Genomic DNA, 17,278 nt, shown 5'->3' on the forward strand with positions numbered 1-17,278 from the left:
CTACTTTCTATTGGAATGCCTATTTATTTGTTTTATGATGTCTTAATTGTCTTTACTTTGTCATAATTGTCATTTTGCTGCATGCATGCTCGAGACCTTTATTCTTTTCCAAAGACTGTTACGAGTGTTGTGTATGCTTAATTTCTTTCGTCCTTTTTTTTCTACAGGTATGTATCTTTTGGTCTCGCTTTATCTTTCTAGTTTGTTTGTGTTTGTCCTTTTGAGTCTCTTAATTGAGGGTGTTTTGGGTTTGGTTGCATTTTTGAAGATGTCTTCCTAAAAATCTAGTAGAAGGGGCTTATCTGCTCGTGGTGCCTTTGGCCATTTCGGAAACCTAGAGTTGTTCCGGTTGGTAAAGGCATGGGTGGTTGGACTATTTGGGATAATGAGGACACAACTAAGAGGGGTACTGAGTTGCATCCTCGGAGACGACTAAATTCTCGTGATATGGCATTTATTCCCTCAAACAATATGGATTCCAATGTTTCAACGTGAATTGGTGGGGTTGGAAAAGATGTTTGCCATATGGAGCGCCCTTTGACGGCGGAACCTAATGACAACGAAGTTACTTGTTCTAATGTGAAGAAATGTTGTGAATATTTTAAGTCATTGGGACCGCCTTATTCCTATGAGAATGATCTAGAACTAGTCAAGGCTTCCTTTTTGTACCCCTAGTATTTGAAAGGTGAGGATTTGTCCTTTGCGAACCCCCCGAGTCTATTGGCAATTTCCCTTATTTGAACAAACTGCACCAAATTTCTCATGTTGCCATAGAGAAAACTAGTTGTCTTCTTAAGTTTATTGGTTTTGAGGGGATTAAGGCCAATTGTATTGAAATTGTTAGGGCAGAATGACAACTTATTAGCCTTGAGAACGATGGGGTTATTTTTGAAAACGAATTTGATCCCTCTTTTGTTTGTGACGGGGATATGGCTCCACGAGGCTCCCCGCTCGGAGGATGTTGATTGGGTTGACAAACAATTTTGTGGTATCCACTATTTTCTTACTCCTAATGTCCTAGATCTCTTAATCCCCTAATTTCCAATTAATAGGGAGAACAATATTGGTGGGTGGCAGATTGAATGGCCCGAGGATGATGGTTGGATTTGCTCTCAAGGTAGGAGATAAGATGTTGGGATGCCCTCTACCGCTCTGGAAGAGGAGGAAATGAGGCATGCATACAAGAATTTTTTTTGCCAATGTATGCTACATTTTTTACAAGGTTGGCCTATAGTTTCCCCTTGGTGGTTTCCAAGCTGGGGTTTTGAATTATCTTAGGATTTTTCCTTCTCAACTCCATCCAAATGCCTGGGGGTTTATTCTTGCCTTTAAGAGATCATGTATTCGTCATAACTCCCTTTTGTCCTTCAATGTATTTCGTTATTTTTTTGCCCCTGGCGTACCAAGAAACTTTCCCACTACCCGTGCCTTTCTTTCAAGGATCGTAAAGATATGCCAATCCTCAAGGCCTATGAAGAATCATACAAAAATTTCAAGGAAATGTATTTCTAGTTAAGACCTTTTGTAGATTGTTGGGATGATTTATTTGTTGTTAATGAGGATGAATATGGTTATCAATGTAAATCTCGCTTTGAGTTATTGGTCCTCCACTCATTATAATGAGTCAGTCAATTTCTAGTTGAGATGAAAAGAAAAGTTATCCCCAGAAGAGCCCGCTTCTATAAATGCCATTGTTGAATTAGTTAACAAGATTGGGGATGCCATTCCTTGTAAATTGATTTTAAAAACTGTTGATGAAGACTAGAAGTCAGTTTTAGGTGTGTCTTGGTCGTTTAGACTTTGGTCTTTCTTTTGATTTTAAGTACAACTGATGTTAATGATTGTTCTATTGTTGCTAAATCAGACATGGGAAAGTCGGGAGAGAAGCCCTTCTCAGTTGTTGCTCTTCTTATTGACAGTGGTAATAATAAGAAGAAATTCGAGAAGTAAGGTCGTTACATCCGATCGAGGGAAGAGTGTTGTTGCTAAGACCTTATCTAAGGCTGCCTAAGACATGCCTCCACCTTCTTCGAAGAGATAAAGGGTCGTCAATATTGATGATAACGTGGCACTAACCGACTTTAGCTTGGTTCTTGTTAGTAAGTTTGGCAGTCCTCCTATATGAATGTCTTCGAGCAAGGAGATTAATTGTATCATCTTATCTGAAGATTGAGAGTCCATTCAAAAGAATGATCTTGGGACTTACATTCTGCCATGTCAATTTTAGCTAGGGTGAAGGGATATCTGACTCATGTTACTCTAGGCTATAAAATTATTCTAGAGTTGAGGAAATCTTTCGGTGATGTTGATCCTCTAAAGTTGATTGAGGGTGAAGATGTTGCCTTAAAGAAGGCACGGGAGTATGGTGATGTGTTAACAGGAGAGTTTGACAAGCTAAAGGCCCGAGGTTGGGACTTAGAAGTTTATGCGTGATGAGAAAGAGAAGATAATGGTCGAATTAAGGAAGAGGAGAATCAATTGACTGAAAAGCTAGCTGAAGCTGAGTTGACTAAGGACAAATGGGAAGCGAATTTCTAGAAGGCCACCAAAGATTCTTTCAACAATGCTTTGAAATAAGTCGAGTATCTTCATTCCAAAGTCGGTATTAAGAAATCTTTTTGTATTCCTCGTTGTGAGATTGTTAATGGGGAATTCTTGTTTGGGTTGACGATGAGCTCTATCGGACTTATCTTGGGGCTCTTAGTACTATTAATGAAGATTTCGTAGCTGAAAAGGTTAGCAATTTAGAGACTTTTGATGAAGAAATGGTTGGCGGGTTCATTAAAACCCTGGGAACTAATGCTAATGATAGGGTTGTGGGTGCTTCTAATGTTGATGCCAACCTTAGAGGGTTTTAAAGGGTCGGTATGTTGGTTTTACATGTATTGTACAAAATTGTGTTTTTCAAACACTTATTCCTGCTTTGAGCATTGGTTTTACTTTTGTGGTTTGTTGAACAATTATTTTGCTTTGCTTTGTACTATTTTCTGTAGAAAATCTTAACCATATCTTATTGATGATGTCCATTATTATTCTTGGCGTAACTATCTCTTGAATTGTAGTTATCATTCATTGATGGCTCTTTAATTTTCTCCCTTGCTGATTGGCTATTAAGATTTTATCTATCAACTCTAGTTGTGTGACTTGGCCTATAAAGGAATGTCTTTGTTTTGTCTTTTACTATAACTTTCTCGTGACATTTTTTCTTCATCAGTTATTCAAAATATCTTAAGTCCTACTTTAAAGCTTTGCTTTCTACTCTTGATGGTTGAAGATGTTTTGATAGATGATGAGGACATTGAGTCAATTTCGGGGTATATTTTCATTCCACTTGTTTCTGCGTTTGTTGTCAATATTTTGCATAGCTAAAAGACTCAGGCTTTAGTTCTCATAGTTTTGCTTAGTAATTGGAGCATTGTCTTGAGGTAAGCCTTCCAAAGGCATGAGTCCACCACATGTTGGTACGGGTTGTGGCGATGTGTTGATTTCCGTGGTGTGTGTCCTTCCCTTGTGTTCCAACATGGTTTGTTGCCTTTATTTTAGTCAGTTTTCCGTGTTGAGTTACTTTAATTTTTGTTCTATAGTCATCAAGATCAGAACCTTCGTCTCATCTTGTGATTGCTGTAACACTTGTTCTTTTAAATGTAACAACTATGAAGTTAAACGAAAATATATTTTTTTTTTTGGAAGGCAAAAATATGTATATTAATATTAAACAGAACAGTACTAGAGGTACTGAAAATAACAGATACAAGATACAAAAGTGTCACCTTCCAAAAAGCAAAACAAACCCAACAAAAACTCAGCACAAGGACCCCAATACATATAATTAGAAATTTAACCAAAGGTCATCATAAGATTGATAGACCAATGGTTAAATGATGTATTGAAACCTTTCTCTCCACATTTTAGCCAAGACCAAGCTAGAATTAAGGCATCATCCAACACCTTTTAAGGTTCAAAAGGAATGCCATGAAACAGCAAGGAATTCCTATGCTGCCAGATTGTAATAGATAAAGCAATCCACCACCCGCCCCTCCTACTAAGATTTCTCCCTGCACCAAATCCATCACAGAATTGGATAAAGTGGTTAGCAGGATCAGCTGAGAAAGCTCCTATAGCCTGAATCCAGCACATGGATTCCCACCATAGCCCCTTAGTCATTTTGCAATGGAAGAAAAGGTGCCCAGCCTCCTCATGCTGACATCCACAAAGAGGGCACATAATATCCTGGATAGGGATATTTCTTCTGGACAAGTTGCCCTAGTGGGGAGTCTGTCCCTAAATAACCTCCAAGAGAAAACCGCAGCTCTTGGGGGAATTTTCAATAGCAAAAGGATCTGGAAGTTCCTCCTGCTAGGAAAAGGGCTGTTGGAGGGCATCAACAACCTATAAGTTGATTTAGTGGAATAGACACCACTACAGTCAGTTTTCCAAAGCATCTTGTCCTGAACTTGTTGCTGGATAGAGATATCAAAAATTTCTTCCATGAAAGCAACTGCCATCTCATACTCATGGTCAAATAGTCTCCTTCTCCACTTTAAATCCCAACTCCATAAATTGTGAGAGAACTTTCCCATATTAGAAATAGAAAGATTCTGCTGTCTACTAATCATGAAGAGTTGATTATACTTCTGTTGAAGATTACAGCCCTCACTCAGCCAAGAATCTTGCCAAAACTTGATTTGATCCCCACAACCAACCTTCCATATCATATTCTACTGTATAATGTTGAAATCAAACTGATGATAAAGCCTTCTAAGGTCCTTCCACCATTGAGAGTGCCAACCTTTATCTCTGCCAGTCTGCAGGTCTGACTAGCCTCCATATTTGGATATTAGAACTCTAGCCCAAAACTGATTGTGGTTGGCAGCTAGGTCCCAAATCCATCTCCCCCTCAGGGCTGCATTGAATTTGGCTAGATCTTTGATCCCTAAACCCCCCTCATTCTTTGGGAGGCAGATCACATCCCATTTTACCCAAGAAATTCTCTTGTGGTGTTGGTTTCCCCCCACATGAAATTCCTTTGAAGAGACACCATCTTATCAACTATTCTTTGAGGAATCTTGAAGAAAGATAGAAGATAAATGGGAAGAGCATTGAGAACATACTTTATCTAGGTGACCTTGGCACCCATAGATAGATTCTTCTGGTTCCACTTGGAAAGTTTAGCTTCAAACTTAGAAATCAAAGGCTCCCAAACAACCCTGCTTGAAGATTTAATTCCAATAGGCATACCCAGATAATGGAAAGGAATGTCCATTTGTCTACAATTCAGAAATTGGGTTGCTTCCTGAATCCAATTGGCCTGAACCCCAACCACCCCAATTTGGCTTTTGGCAAACCCCTAAACGAAAATATATTTATATATTCTTTTAGTTGTATTTTCTAGCTTACTTTGCAAGGACATCATTTGTATATTATTTCCAACTTATCCTCTTTCGTTTTGTTTATATAAACAGCGACTTTGGTAGAATTTTTTATACCTTTACTCTTGGTTCATTTTTTACCTTTTACCCTTGGTCAATTGCCAACCTTTCAAGTTGGTTCTCATGTTGATCTCTACTGAGCATGTCGGACATTATTTTGCAGTTGCTTCGAGTCTTTATTTGGCTGCTTATTGAGCTTTCTTGCTCTACTGTTTTTGATGTCCAACCTCTTTTTCCTTCTATTAGTCACTCTAGTCATTTTGATGCACTTGTTTGTTGTCTTCAAAGTGCTAGAGTGGATAATGTGCGGGTAGATTGTTTGCTTGATTCTTCTCAAAATGACTTGAGTGACTAAAAGTTCACACACCAACAAGTCTTTTTGCATGGTTTTGGTGTTTGGAAATCATCTAAAGAGCTCTCCTCCAAGGTCAGTCTTGTGCTCCCTGACGTTCTTTTGGACTCACTCTACCTGGAATGCAACAAAGGACCAAGGCATCATAAGACTTTCTTCTTCTAGCTCACTCGAATGATCTGAATGATGGTGTTGGTGCTTCTGTTTTGGTTTGCTCTAGTCAAGAAAGATTCTATGGGTTGTGGACTACTTTTTAGGATAATCTTCATCCTCTCTATATTCTCCTTTCCCTTTGTGAATTTCTTCTAAGTTTTATACTAGATAGTTGTTTTAGTCGTTGTCATTGCAGACATAGGATTATTCGATGTAAGGCTTGATCTATAGTCAATGTAATTTTGTCAATGTTGAATATATGAGAATTTTCCTTTAATTTGCTTTGACTCACATGTTTCCTTTATTTTCTCTTTTCACTTATATGTGTTGATTCATTTGTACAAATCTTTTTAGAGTAATTTTTGCCAATTTGGGAATCTACTTACCATAGTGCCTTCAGACTTTGTAGGTCATTTTGTATCTTCAATGCTTACCCTAGTTTGGAAACTTATTTCTCGGTGTACTTGCAAATTTCCTAAACCATTCAAGATTTTAAAGTTCTTACCCCTATTTGGGAACCCATTTCCCAGGGTTCCTACGGATTTCGTAGGTCATTTTTAAATTATACCCCGGTTTGGGAACCCACTTCCTAAGGTGCCTATAGATTTCTTAGGTCCTTTTAATATTCTACCCCAATTTGGGAATCCATTTCCCAGGGTGCCTACAAATTCTGTAGGTCTTTTTTATGATTCTACCCCAGTTTGGGATTCCATTTCCTGCGGTGCCTACATGTAGATGAACAAGTATGACTTTATCTTTCCATTACTATTAAGAAAATGTTGTAGGAACTTTATCATTTTATTTATGTCCTTTGGCGAAATGTCTACATAGGAAGTGTATGTGTTGATTGACTTTCCTGCAAGAATCAAAATATATCTACATATATGTGTCTTTATGACTTCTTACCCTTGTCATTTTCATAGTTTAGTTGTAGTATTTACGTAAGTTGAATGTTTTCCAAGTGCATGGAATTCTTTCTCCCAAGAGCATCTCCAAAATATAAGCTCATTTTTCATTTTTTGTTATTACCCTGTAAGGTCCTTCCCAATTTTTTGCGAGTTTCCCTTGATGGTTATTTTTTCCGTTGACACTAGCTTTGCACAAGAGCAAGTCGTCTTCTTGAAAGATGTGTGGGATGACCTTTTTGTTGTACCTGACAATTATTTTTCTTTTCAATGCCACATCTCTTAGGTGGTAGAAGGAGGTTCTAAGATTTCCTTTATTCTGGTTAAGATTCAAATTTGCAATTTTGAAAGTCAAATCTCTTATTTCCACAAGAATGACCGCTTCAATCCTGTACACCATCCTGAATGGTTTCTCCTGTGGTAGAAAGAGGTGTCATCTAGTATGCTCACAAGACATGTGGTAGTTGTTTTACCTAGGTTCCTTTGGTCTTTTTTACTCTTTTTCTCAATCCTCCTAGAATAATCTAATTTGCTACCTTAGTTTGTCCGTTTGTTTTAGGATGCTCTACGAATGTGACCCTTTGCTTAATGTCAAGCCCTGATAACAATTTGCAGAATTGTTTGTCAATGAATTGAGTATCGTTGTCAATCTCTATTACATCGGGAATTCCAAACCTGCAAATTATTTGTATGAACACAAATTTTCCAATATTTTTAGAGGTTATGGTGGCAAGTGTTTTGGCCTTAACCCGGTGGAGCTCTTGAAGATAAGCTCCACACTAACTTTGGATGTCAATTGTTCTTTACATCGACAGATTTGCAGTTTTTGAGAAATTAGTATTTTAATTTATTATTTTATTATCTGAAGTTGGATGTGTTGATTTTTTTCATTTAATAAATTTATTTTTGTTTTGGAATCTTTTTTTGGCGTCAATGAGTTATTGGAATTTTATTTTGATTAATTAATATTTTAGTCTTTTTTTGAAGTTTTATTAAGTTTATGAAAAAAATTTATAAATTGTAAAATAATGACATATGTTTTAGAGATTTATATAAGGCAAAACACATGTTGATTACTTGCAAAACATAGATGAAGTATTTCAGCAAACTCATCTACGAAAGGATACTATTCAATTTGTCGATGATAGATCTAGGCAGACACATGTTAGACCATTATCTTACATGTATTTTTATTTTTTTAAAAATGTTTATTATATTTATGAAATGATACATGTTTATGAAGGACAAGAATTTGAGGTTAGACTATCTCAAGCTAGGTATGATGTTGCGTTAAGTGTTGGTGAATCACAACTCACTCCTTTAAATCCTATTGAAGAACAAAGACTTATGACTCGGTGTTGGGTTGCAGCTGCGGGACCAAAGCATAAGGGATGCCTTTATGGTATTGGAGATCTTGCTTATACTTATAAATGTGGAGATGACAACTTCATGCAACATACACAAGGATCTTCCCGTCACACTTAAGATTTAGCGAAGATTAACTGACTAAGGGAAGAGTTTCATCAATCAAATTAAGAGATGCGTGTATTTCTTTTAGTTGTCCTTCAATTCCTACTTCTTGAAGCGCGAAACATTATTCATCAACATAAACAACCTCACCAACAACATCAGGACCAACAACATTAACAAGCTAATGACTAACCAGATGACCAACAACAAGACAATGACCAGCAAAGGTATTCTCCCAATGAATATTTTGATTATTCACTTAGCAACACAAAATTACTATTGATATATTACACATTGTGCTTTTCTTTTATATTTATTTTCAATTTAACTTAATGATTTATTTTAGTATTTCTTTTGGATTTATGAATTTGAGTATTTCGTTAATTAAAATTTTGATGTTAAATAATATAAATACAAAAACTAATTTCTAAATTATTGATGTTAAATAATAAAAATGTAAAAAAATGAAATAAACAATTTTTCATAAGTGTCCGTGGGAAATATCCGACATTTCCGTCGAAAATTTTCGACGAATAGCACAAATTCATTGGTTAAAACTTTCTACAATCCGTCGGAAATTTTGAATTACCGAAGAATTTTCGGGGTTGCCGATGGATTCCGACCATCGGAAATAGCCTTTTTTTTTGTAGTGAATGCTTTCCAACAACTTGACGAAAATACCTATCCATTAGAAAAATGGGGAAAAGTAAATTTCTTTAAAAAAGCTGAATCTAAAAATTGATGAGCAAAAAAATTAAAGAAAAAGTTCCTATGCACAACATGTCTTTGCTCCTCTAGCAACAATTGAAAAGGAAAAAACTGAAAAAACTCAAACAAAAAAAAAGAGGAAAAATGAAAAGTATCTATAATAGAATCAACCCTACCATCATGTTAGGATCATAAGCCATCATTGTTGATGAGTTACGCCTTATGCAATCTCTCTAATTCAAGTTGTTGCACCAACAGATGAAATATTTCAAAATTAAAACAAAAAAAAGTCAAATAAGCAATGCATAAAAAGTGAAAGTGAGATTGAATCAAGCCAAGCATCCTGGTCATTTGGTTTTTCTTCTTTATAATTAAAGAAACAAAATTTACAGTCCTCCCCACCTTGGGTTTTTTAGAAATTCACACAAACTTGTGTTCCCTCACTTCCATGCGAACCTATTGTGCGGTACACTCCTCTTACAGCATCGGATAGAGAGGGTCAAGATGAAGAAAAAAGACGTATAAATAATTAATCACAATCATCTTTTGGTCTTCTTGTGTTGTGCATACTTTAAATTTGATTTTCAAAGATTTTGCTAAAGGGGATGAGTGATTGAAAAACACGTATAAATAAGGAAAAACTATAGTGAAGTATATAGTTAATCACAACCAGTCTTTGGCCATTTTTACAGCAAATTCAAAACTTCAATTGATAAAAATTGCTAAGACTATATTTGCATCACATTATATTTTACTAAAGGGGATATTTGATTGTAGAGATGCTCTTGCAACTACTATAGTTTTGAATAGTTGAAAGGAATCGATTAAATATGGAAATGAAAAAAAAATGGGAGCTTTAATTTTTTAAATAATTGGCAAAGAGCAATTTTGGGAGCAAGGGCGGAAGCGGGAAAAATAGTTAAGAGTGGTAAAATGTAATACTTGAATCAACTATGATCTATAACTAAAAATAATTTTTTATATCAATTAATTTATCTATTAAAATAAAAGAAATTTAATTTTTGTATTCAAAATAAATTAAAAAAACAATTTAAAACATAACATACAAATGAGAAAATATATTTGAAAGCAATTAATATAATTAAAAATAACTTCAGTAGAAGATATATATATATATATATATATATCTTGCTTAAGGAATTCGAATCAATTAATATAAAATAAGATAATTACAGATACATCAACATGAATAATTAAAATCAATTCTAACAATTAATATATATTTTATTTACCTAACATATAAAATTATTTTTATAAATAATATCTATAAAATGAAATAATAGTAAAATTCATTATTCACCAAAAAAAAAAAAGAAGAAGCAAAATTCATAAAGCAAAAAACAAGTGCACTCAATAACTTCTGCTAGTTATTATCATCTATAACGTAAATTGTTGAGGGGAAGATATATGATACTAATATAGATGTTAAAGTATACTTATGTACTATGTGATTTTACTGGTTGAAAAGGATATAACTAACTTACACAAATAATTTATATTTAGTTAGTTAACGTTCATATGATTGTCATTAACGTGAAATCATCTCGAGGTTGATTCGCTCACTAGAATATTCTATTACTTGAATTTTTTCTCTTGATGTATGTTACGAAATTATTCAAACATTTGACAAAATATTCTATTACTTTCAAGTGTAACAAGGAAGAGATAAAATGGAAGGTCACCAGCGACAAAATTAATGATACAAGTAACGGAGTAGAGAGGTGCACAAGCACTATACCTTTGTCCTCTCTCTCTCTCTCTCTCCTCAACATGCTACCATGTAGTAAAAAAAAATAAGTTGTTGATAATGAAATTATTTGAGGAAGGCTATGATCCCACAATGGATATTTTTCTAAAGCCTATAAAGTTGCCTCAAGGATCAACACAAAATACAAAGCTTCATTAAAAATTCACAAGAGCTAAGACTCTATCAAAAGTATTGGACGTTCAAAATTAGAACTTAGCTAGAAAGTCTATTCTTTGCTTAGCAAAGTTATCTCATTGTAATCAAGCTTAAGTGTATATCTTGTCTTTGAGATATTTGAATATTACATTCATTCAAAATGTTGTTTGGAACAATAGGAGTTTTGAGAGATTTGAATTACATTCATTCAAACTGTTGTTTGGAACGACAGGAGTGAGTTAGTGATCAAAGAATACTTGGGTGTTCTTAATCTCAAGGAGAGATTAAGCGTAAACCAGAAGTGACATACAAAATACTTATTGTAACCAGGGGTGACAGAGTAAAAACTCGTTTGTAATCAGTTGTGATTAGTATGTGAAACCTTTTACAGTTTGTCAAGGAAAACTTAACGTATCTCAGGTTGAGTGAATCAATATAAACATTGTGTTTTTACTCTAACTTCTATCATAACTTGTTTATTTTCAGTTGCTTCTGTCCTATCTTTGGATAGAGAAGTTTTTGAAAATTGTCTTTGCAAAAAAGATTTAAGTATTAACATTTGGACACTCTTGTTAAGAACATTTCTTTTACATCTAACACACTATTCAACTCCCTTTTAGTGTGATATTTGTTATTTCAGTTGGTATTAGAGCTCGCCCTCTTGGGTTAAGCTCCTGATAGAGCAAATGAAGAAAAATACTGAGAAAGATGAAAAGTGAAGGACAAGCTGTAAAAAAGTCACCTCTCTTCAAGGGTGCAAGATATGACTATTGGAAACAAAGAATAATTGTTTTCTTTGAATCTTGTCATATTGATATAACGCAATAATGTGCACCTTGTCTGAAGAAGAATACACAAAGGTCCACAACTTTAAAAATACCAAAAAAACGTGGGACACTCTTATTGTAACATATGAGGGTTTCACTGGGATAAAGCAAAACAAACTTTGTCTCCTTACTAATAAGTATCAGATGTAAACTATGGATGAAAACAAGGACATACAAAGTATGTTTGGGTGCTTTAAAACCATACTAAATTAACTCAGAGGTCCTGGTAAATCCTATGATAACTATGCTTATTGACAAAATCTTAAGGCCCCATTCAAGGTGGTTTTTTGTATTCATTTTTGAAATTATTGAAAGCTAAACATAGTTTATGTTTTGAGTTTTTAATTTCAAATTATTTTGGTTTTTAATTTTTGAAAAGTTATTATAAATTGAAAAAAAGATAAAATAAGTCAAATGTTCTATCTTCTCTTGCTCCATTATGAGATCATGCGCTATATAAAAAGTAGACACAAAAATAATTAAACATGCTAAAAACTAATTAAAAAATTCTACAACAAAAAAATGTTAAAAATATATAAAAAAATAATAACACAAACATAGTACTAATAATAATATACTAGGATATATAACAAATGTTTCAACTAGTTGTATTTGGTTTCTATTAAGAAAAAAAATTACACGTGAGTAAAATAGAAAAGTACATAAGATTTATATATTCATAATAGTTAATAGAGGATAGTGACGAGTAGCTACTACGGGTGGATAAATGGGTCCAGGTCCATGGACTGACCCGCGGGGTCCGCGGTCCGTGTGGGTTACGGACCAATTTTTTTAAACGGTCCATGGTTATGTCATATTTTTGGGCCCGTCCCGCTTAACTCGTGGACTATGCGGGTTTGGCCTGCGGGGTCCGCGGGTTACCCGCAGCCCGCATTAGGTTTAATTTGTGTGATCCTGACTCAATTATATTAGGTTTGATTTTCTCTTTTTCACTTTAAACTTTTTTTTAAATAATAGATAAAAAAAATATATTAGATAAGATAAAGATATAAAGATAAAAATATAAGATTTAAATTAAAAGATGATAAAGATAAAAAAAGGATAAGAAAAGAAAAATAAAAGATAACAATAATAAAAGATTAAGATAAAAAAGATAAGTGATAACCTGGTAAAAATCTTCTTTTTTGATATTTTTTAATCTTTTTCTCTTTTAATCTATCATTTTCATATCTGAAAATCATAAATAATAAAAATATCAATTCTTATCATTTAAGCCAAAAATAATTGTTAAATAAATATTTTTAAAGATATTTCAATATATTTTTATTATAAAAAATAGCTCATATCATATTTAGTAATTGTAACAGGCTAAGAACATTTTTTCTCCTCACGTGTGCTTAACAAATATCGAACTAGGCTTCTTGTTGACAATATATACTAAAAATTGGTTACTAGTATTTGATATGCAGGGTAAATAATATGTAATAATTATTGTCTTTTAATCACTTAACTTGATTTTATTCTAATATTTATTATTATTTCGAGTTTTAGGAAAAGAAGATGAAGATATGGAGATGGAGAAGGCTCAAGCTACTTCAAATATGAAATTATTTGTTGTTGGAGATGTTTAAATTTCATATTTTAGATTTATTGCTTGGATTTTCTTTTGTTAAGACATTATTTATTTTATTGATGTAATTGACTAATTATTGAGATTTTATTTACATTTGTATTGAACTTAATTTAATTGTATTATATTTTTATTAAAATTAAAATTCTTTTGAAACTAGGCCCACGGACCAGCCCGTTTGACCCACGGGGTCCGCGGGGCGGGGGCGGACCAATTTATTTGGTCCGTGTAAGAAGCAGGGCGGATTAGACCGGTCCGCTACCAATGCGGACTTATGCGGGCGGGCCTTACGCGGGGTGGGCCAGCCTGCTTACCCACCCCTAGTAGCTACCTCCGAAAAACAGTATAGTTGTATTACCACTATTCTGATTTCCTTTTTTAGTGTGCTTATAGTTTTCATCTATACACATATTGTTTTCTATTTTTTCTTACATATATATTTTGCATTATGTAACAATATATGCATTTTTAATAGTATTTTATATTCCTTTTTAGTTATTATTTTATTTATTATTATATTATTTAGAAATTTTGTTATTAATTATTTATTTATTATATCACATATTATGATTTGTATTATTATTATTATTATTTAGTTGTATGTTATGTTTCTTCAACAAAAAAATTGAGGCCTACAAAATCAAAACAAACAAGACAGAAAAACAAAGTAACACCTTGAAATGAAACCTTAAGATCTACGACTACTAAAAAAAGTATATTTTATGACGCACATTCTAAGATGGTTATGCGGAATCGTCTCAGAATGCAACGCGGTGACAATGGATAAATACAACTATTTTAAGACGGTTTTTACAAAACCATCTTAGATTGCTGCCATTTTAAGACATTTTTTTTTTACAAAACCCCGTCTTAGAATATTTTTTGTTGTTATTAATATTTAATCTGACTCTCTGATTGTCGCTCTCTGATTCTCCCTCTTTGACTCCTCCTCGGATTTTTGAAATGGAGCAGTCGCTGGCACCACCACTTCCACCTGATGACGGCGGCGACGAATGACATTAGCCAGTGCCTCCTCAAGTACATTCTCTCCACGGTCCTGTTCCTCCTCGCCAAGAACCCCGACGATAGTTCTTCCCAAACCACTGCTGCGGACACCAAGCTCCATGACAAGGGAGCTCTGCAAGAGGAGTTCTGCAAGAAGCTGAACCATAAACAAGGTTCTTCATATTTTTCCTTCCCTTTTCTCCATAAAGGAGGTGCTTCAGATCTGCTCATCATCGAAGGGAATCAAATTGAAAGGAAATGAAAGTGCAGAATGAAGGACATTCTGCAGTCGGCGCTCTTTGAGCAAGATCGCAAGATCCACGCCACAACCACCAATTCTAACGCCGACCAGATACGCTATACTCTTTTGTCTCTCTTTTTGTTTTTGTTTTTGTGTTCTTCATCGGATGGACATGCTTTTGGTGCTCTATCCATTTCCTCTCCTCTTCTAATTATGAGAGAAGTAGCGAGCCTTTTCTTTCAAAGGGGTGTGTCTATGTCAATGGATTGGAAATCCGCTTGGTTCTTGGCTTATATAATATTAGGTGTTTTTGTTAGGATATGGGACGTGGTTATGCGTTTTTTCTATGGAAATATATGGTAGAAATGTATGATAGAAATGATGGGAGTAGAAAGAGGATGAGTTTTTAGAAAATTAACACCTTAACTTAAATTGTGCTTATTAGATTATTTTCTTACATTGCATGGCTTGCTACAACTTATGCCTTTATATAGGTTACATAGGTGATTTCTACGCACTTCTATACTACTTAGTCCTAGAGTCTTCTAGACTCATCTATCATCTACCATCCATCTATATAATGTTCTAGGTGTTTCTATAAGATATTTTTCTACATCCATCAAGAACTTTCTACACACTACAACATCTCCATAGGTGTAGAACTCTCTAGATAATGGACCACCAATTATACATCTACACTTTTCTAGATTAATCTTCAACACTCCCCCTTAATCTAGAAAATTCTTGAACTCCAAGCATGTCTCTAAATTTGATGAACTTCTCTGTTGCAATTGGCTTGGTGAAGATGTCTGCTAATTGTTCTTCAGTCTTGCAGAACTCCATTTTGATTTCTCCATATTCCACGAGCTCTCTGATGAAGTGGTATCTAATCTCAATGTGCTTTGTACGGATGTGGAATACTGGATTCTTAGTCATTGCAATAGATGACATATTATCACAATGAATAACTATTGGAGTCTTGGAGTCTTGTTGTACGTCTTGCAGAATTTTTCTGAGCCATGCCGCTTCACACGCAGTGCTTATTGTAGCCATGTATTCTGCTTCTACTAATGATAGAGCAACTTTCTTTTACTTTATTTATGCCCATGATATTGCTTTGTTGCCTAGAAGAAACACATCTCCACTTGTACTTGTTCCATCATCTGTGCTTCCTGCCTAGTCACTATCTGTATAACCTGTCGAGTTAAATTCTCTATCTACCTCGTACAAAATGCCAAAATCCTTTGTGCCTTTGACATATCTTAGGATTCTCTTGGTTGTTGCAAAGTGTGCTTTGCTTGGGTTACTCATGAATCTAGACACGATGCTAACTGCATGTACAATATCTGGCCTTGAGTTGGTTAAGTAGATTAATGAACCGACTAGGCTTCTATAAACTGTTGCATCAACTTTGTTTTGCCCATCATCTTTTGAAAGCTTCTCGTTCATCGCCATAGGTGTGGCAAATGGTTTGCAATCTTGCATGTTGAACTTCTTCAGTAAGTCATCCACATATTTTTCTTGCGAGATAAATATTTGTCCAGGTCTTTGCTTGACTCGCATGCTGAGAAAATATCTCACGAGTCCAAGATCGATCATTTCATACTCTTGCATCATAGCCTTTTTGAATTCTTCCATCATCTGTGAGTTGTTGCTAGTGTAGATTAAATCAACTACGTATAGACACAAAATCAAGAAATGATTGTTGATCAAGTGGCCTCGGAATAATTAAGAAGGGGGGGTTGAATTAATTATTGATGAACCTTTACTAATTAAAAATCAAATCCTTCTTAGGCTTTTACTATGTTGTTAAGAAAGTAAAGAATAGAAAAGAAACTTAACCAAAAGTAAAAGCGATAATTAAATTGCACAGCGGAAAATAAAGAGTGTAGAGAAGAAGAAGACAAACACAACAGTTTTATACTGGTTCGACAACAATCCGTGCCTACATCCAGTTCCCAAGCGACCTGCGGTCCTTGAGATTTCTTTTCAACCTTGTAAAATCGTTTAGAAGAAAAGATCCACAAGGGATGTACCCTCCCTTATTCTCTTTGAACAACCTAGTGGATGTACCCTCCACTAGAACTGATCCACAAGAGATGTACCCTCTCTTGTTCTCAGTTACAACAATCCAAGTAGATGTACCCTCTACTTGTACCACAAAGGATGTACCCTCCAATGTGTTAAGACAATGTTCTCAGGCAGTTAGTCCTTTGAAACTTTGTGAAGGGGATACAAAAGATATCTCAGGCGGTTAGTCCTTTGAAATCTTTTGTATAAGGGGAAGGGAAGAATCAAAAGAATTTTCAGACTGTGTCTTATTGAATTCTTTGACAAGGGAGAAGGGAAACACAAAAGAATTCAGGCGGTTAGTCCTTTGTTCTTTTGGAAAAGGGAGAAGAGAGACACAAAAAGAATTCAGGTAGTTAGTCCTTGGCGAATTATTTTTGGCAAAGGGAGAAGAGAATGAAAAAGATGAATAACACACTTTTGTTTTCAAGGTTTGGAAAACCAAAAAACTTTAGAAAGCTTTCTGCAAAGGAAGAAGAAGAAGAAGTTGAAGAAGATGTTCAAAGAGATTCAAAGGTTGTAAAAGAATATATGGAAAAGTTGTTTGTAAAGGTTGTAAGTTGTAATCATTGTTCTTAAAATGCAAGTCAAGGTCTTGCTTTT

General features: G+C 34.6%; 1 protein-coding gene across 1 annotated transcript; it reads right to left on the reverse strand.

Moving 5' to 3' along the window:
* Positions 1-15,781: 15,781 nt before the first annotated feature.
* LOC114375527 (uncharacterized mitochondrial protein AtMg00810-like) lies at positions 15,782-16,243 on the reverse strand. Its single transcript, XM_028333321.1, has one exon. The coding sequence runs from the start codon at positions 16,241-16,243 to the stop codon at positions 15,782-15,784; it is 462 nt and encodes a 153-aa protein (XP_028189122.1).
* Positions 16,244-17,278: the final 1,035 nt, after the last annotated feature.

This window comes from Glycine soja, chromosome 2 (assembly GCF_004193775.1).
Source record: "Glycine soja cultivar W05 chromosome 2, ASM419377v2, whole genome shotgun sequence".
Lineage (NCBI taxonomy): Eukaryota > Viridiplantae > Streptophyta > Magnoliopsida > Fabales > Fabaceae > Glycine > Glycine soja.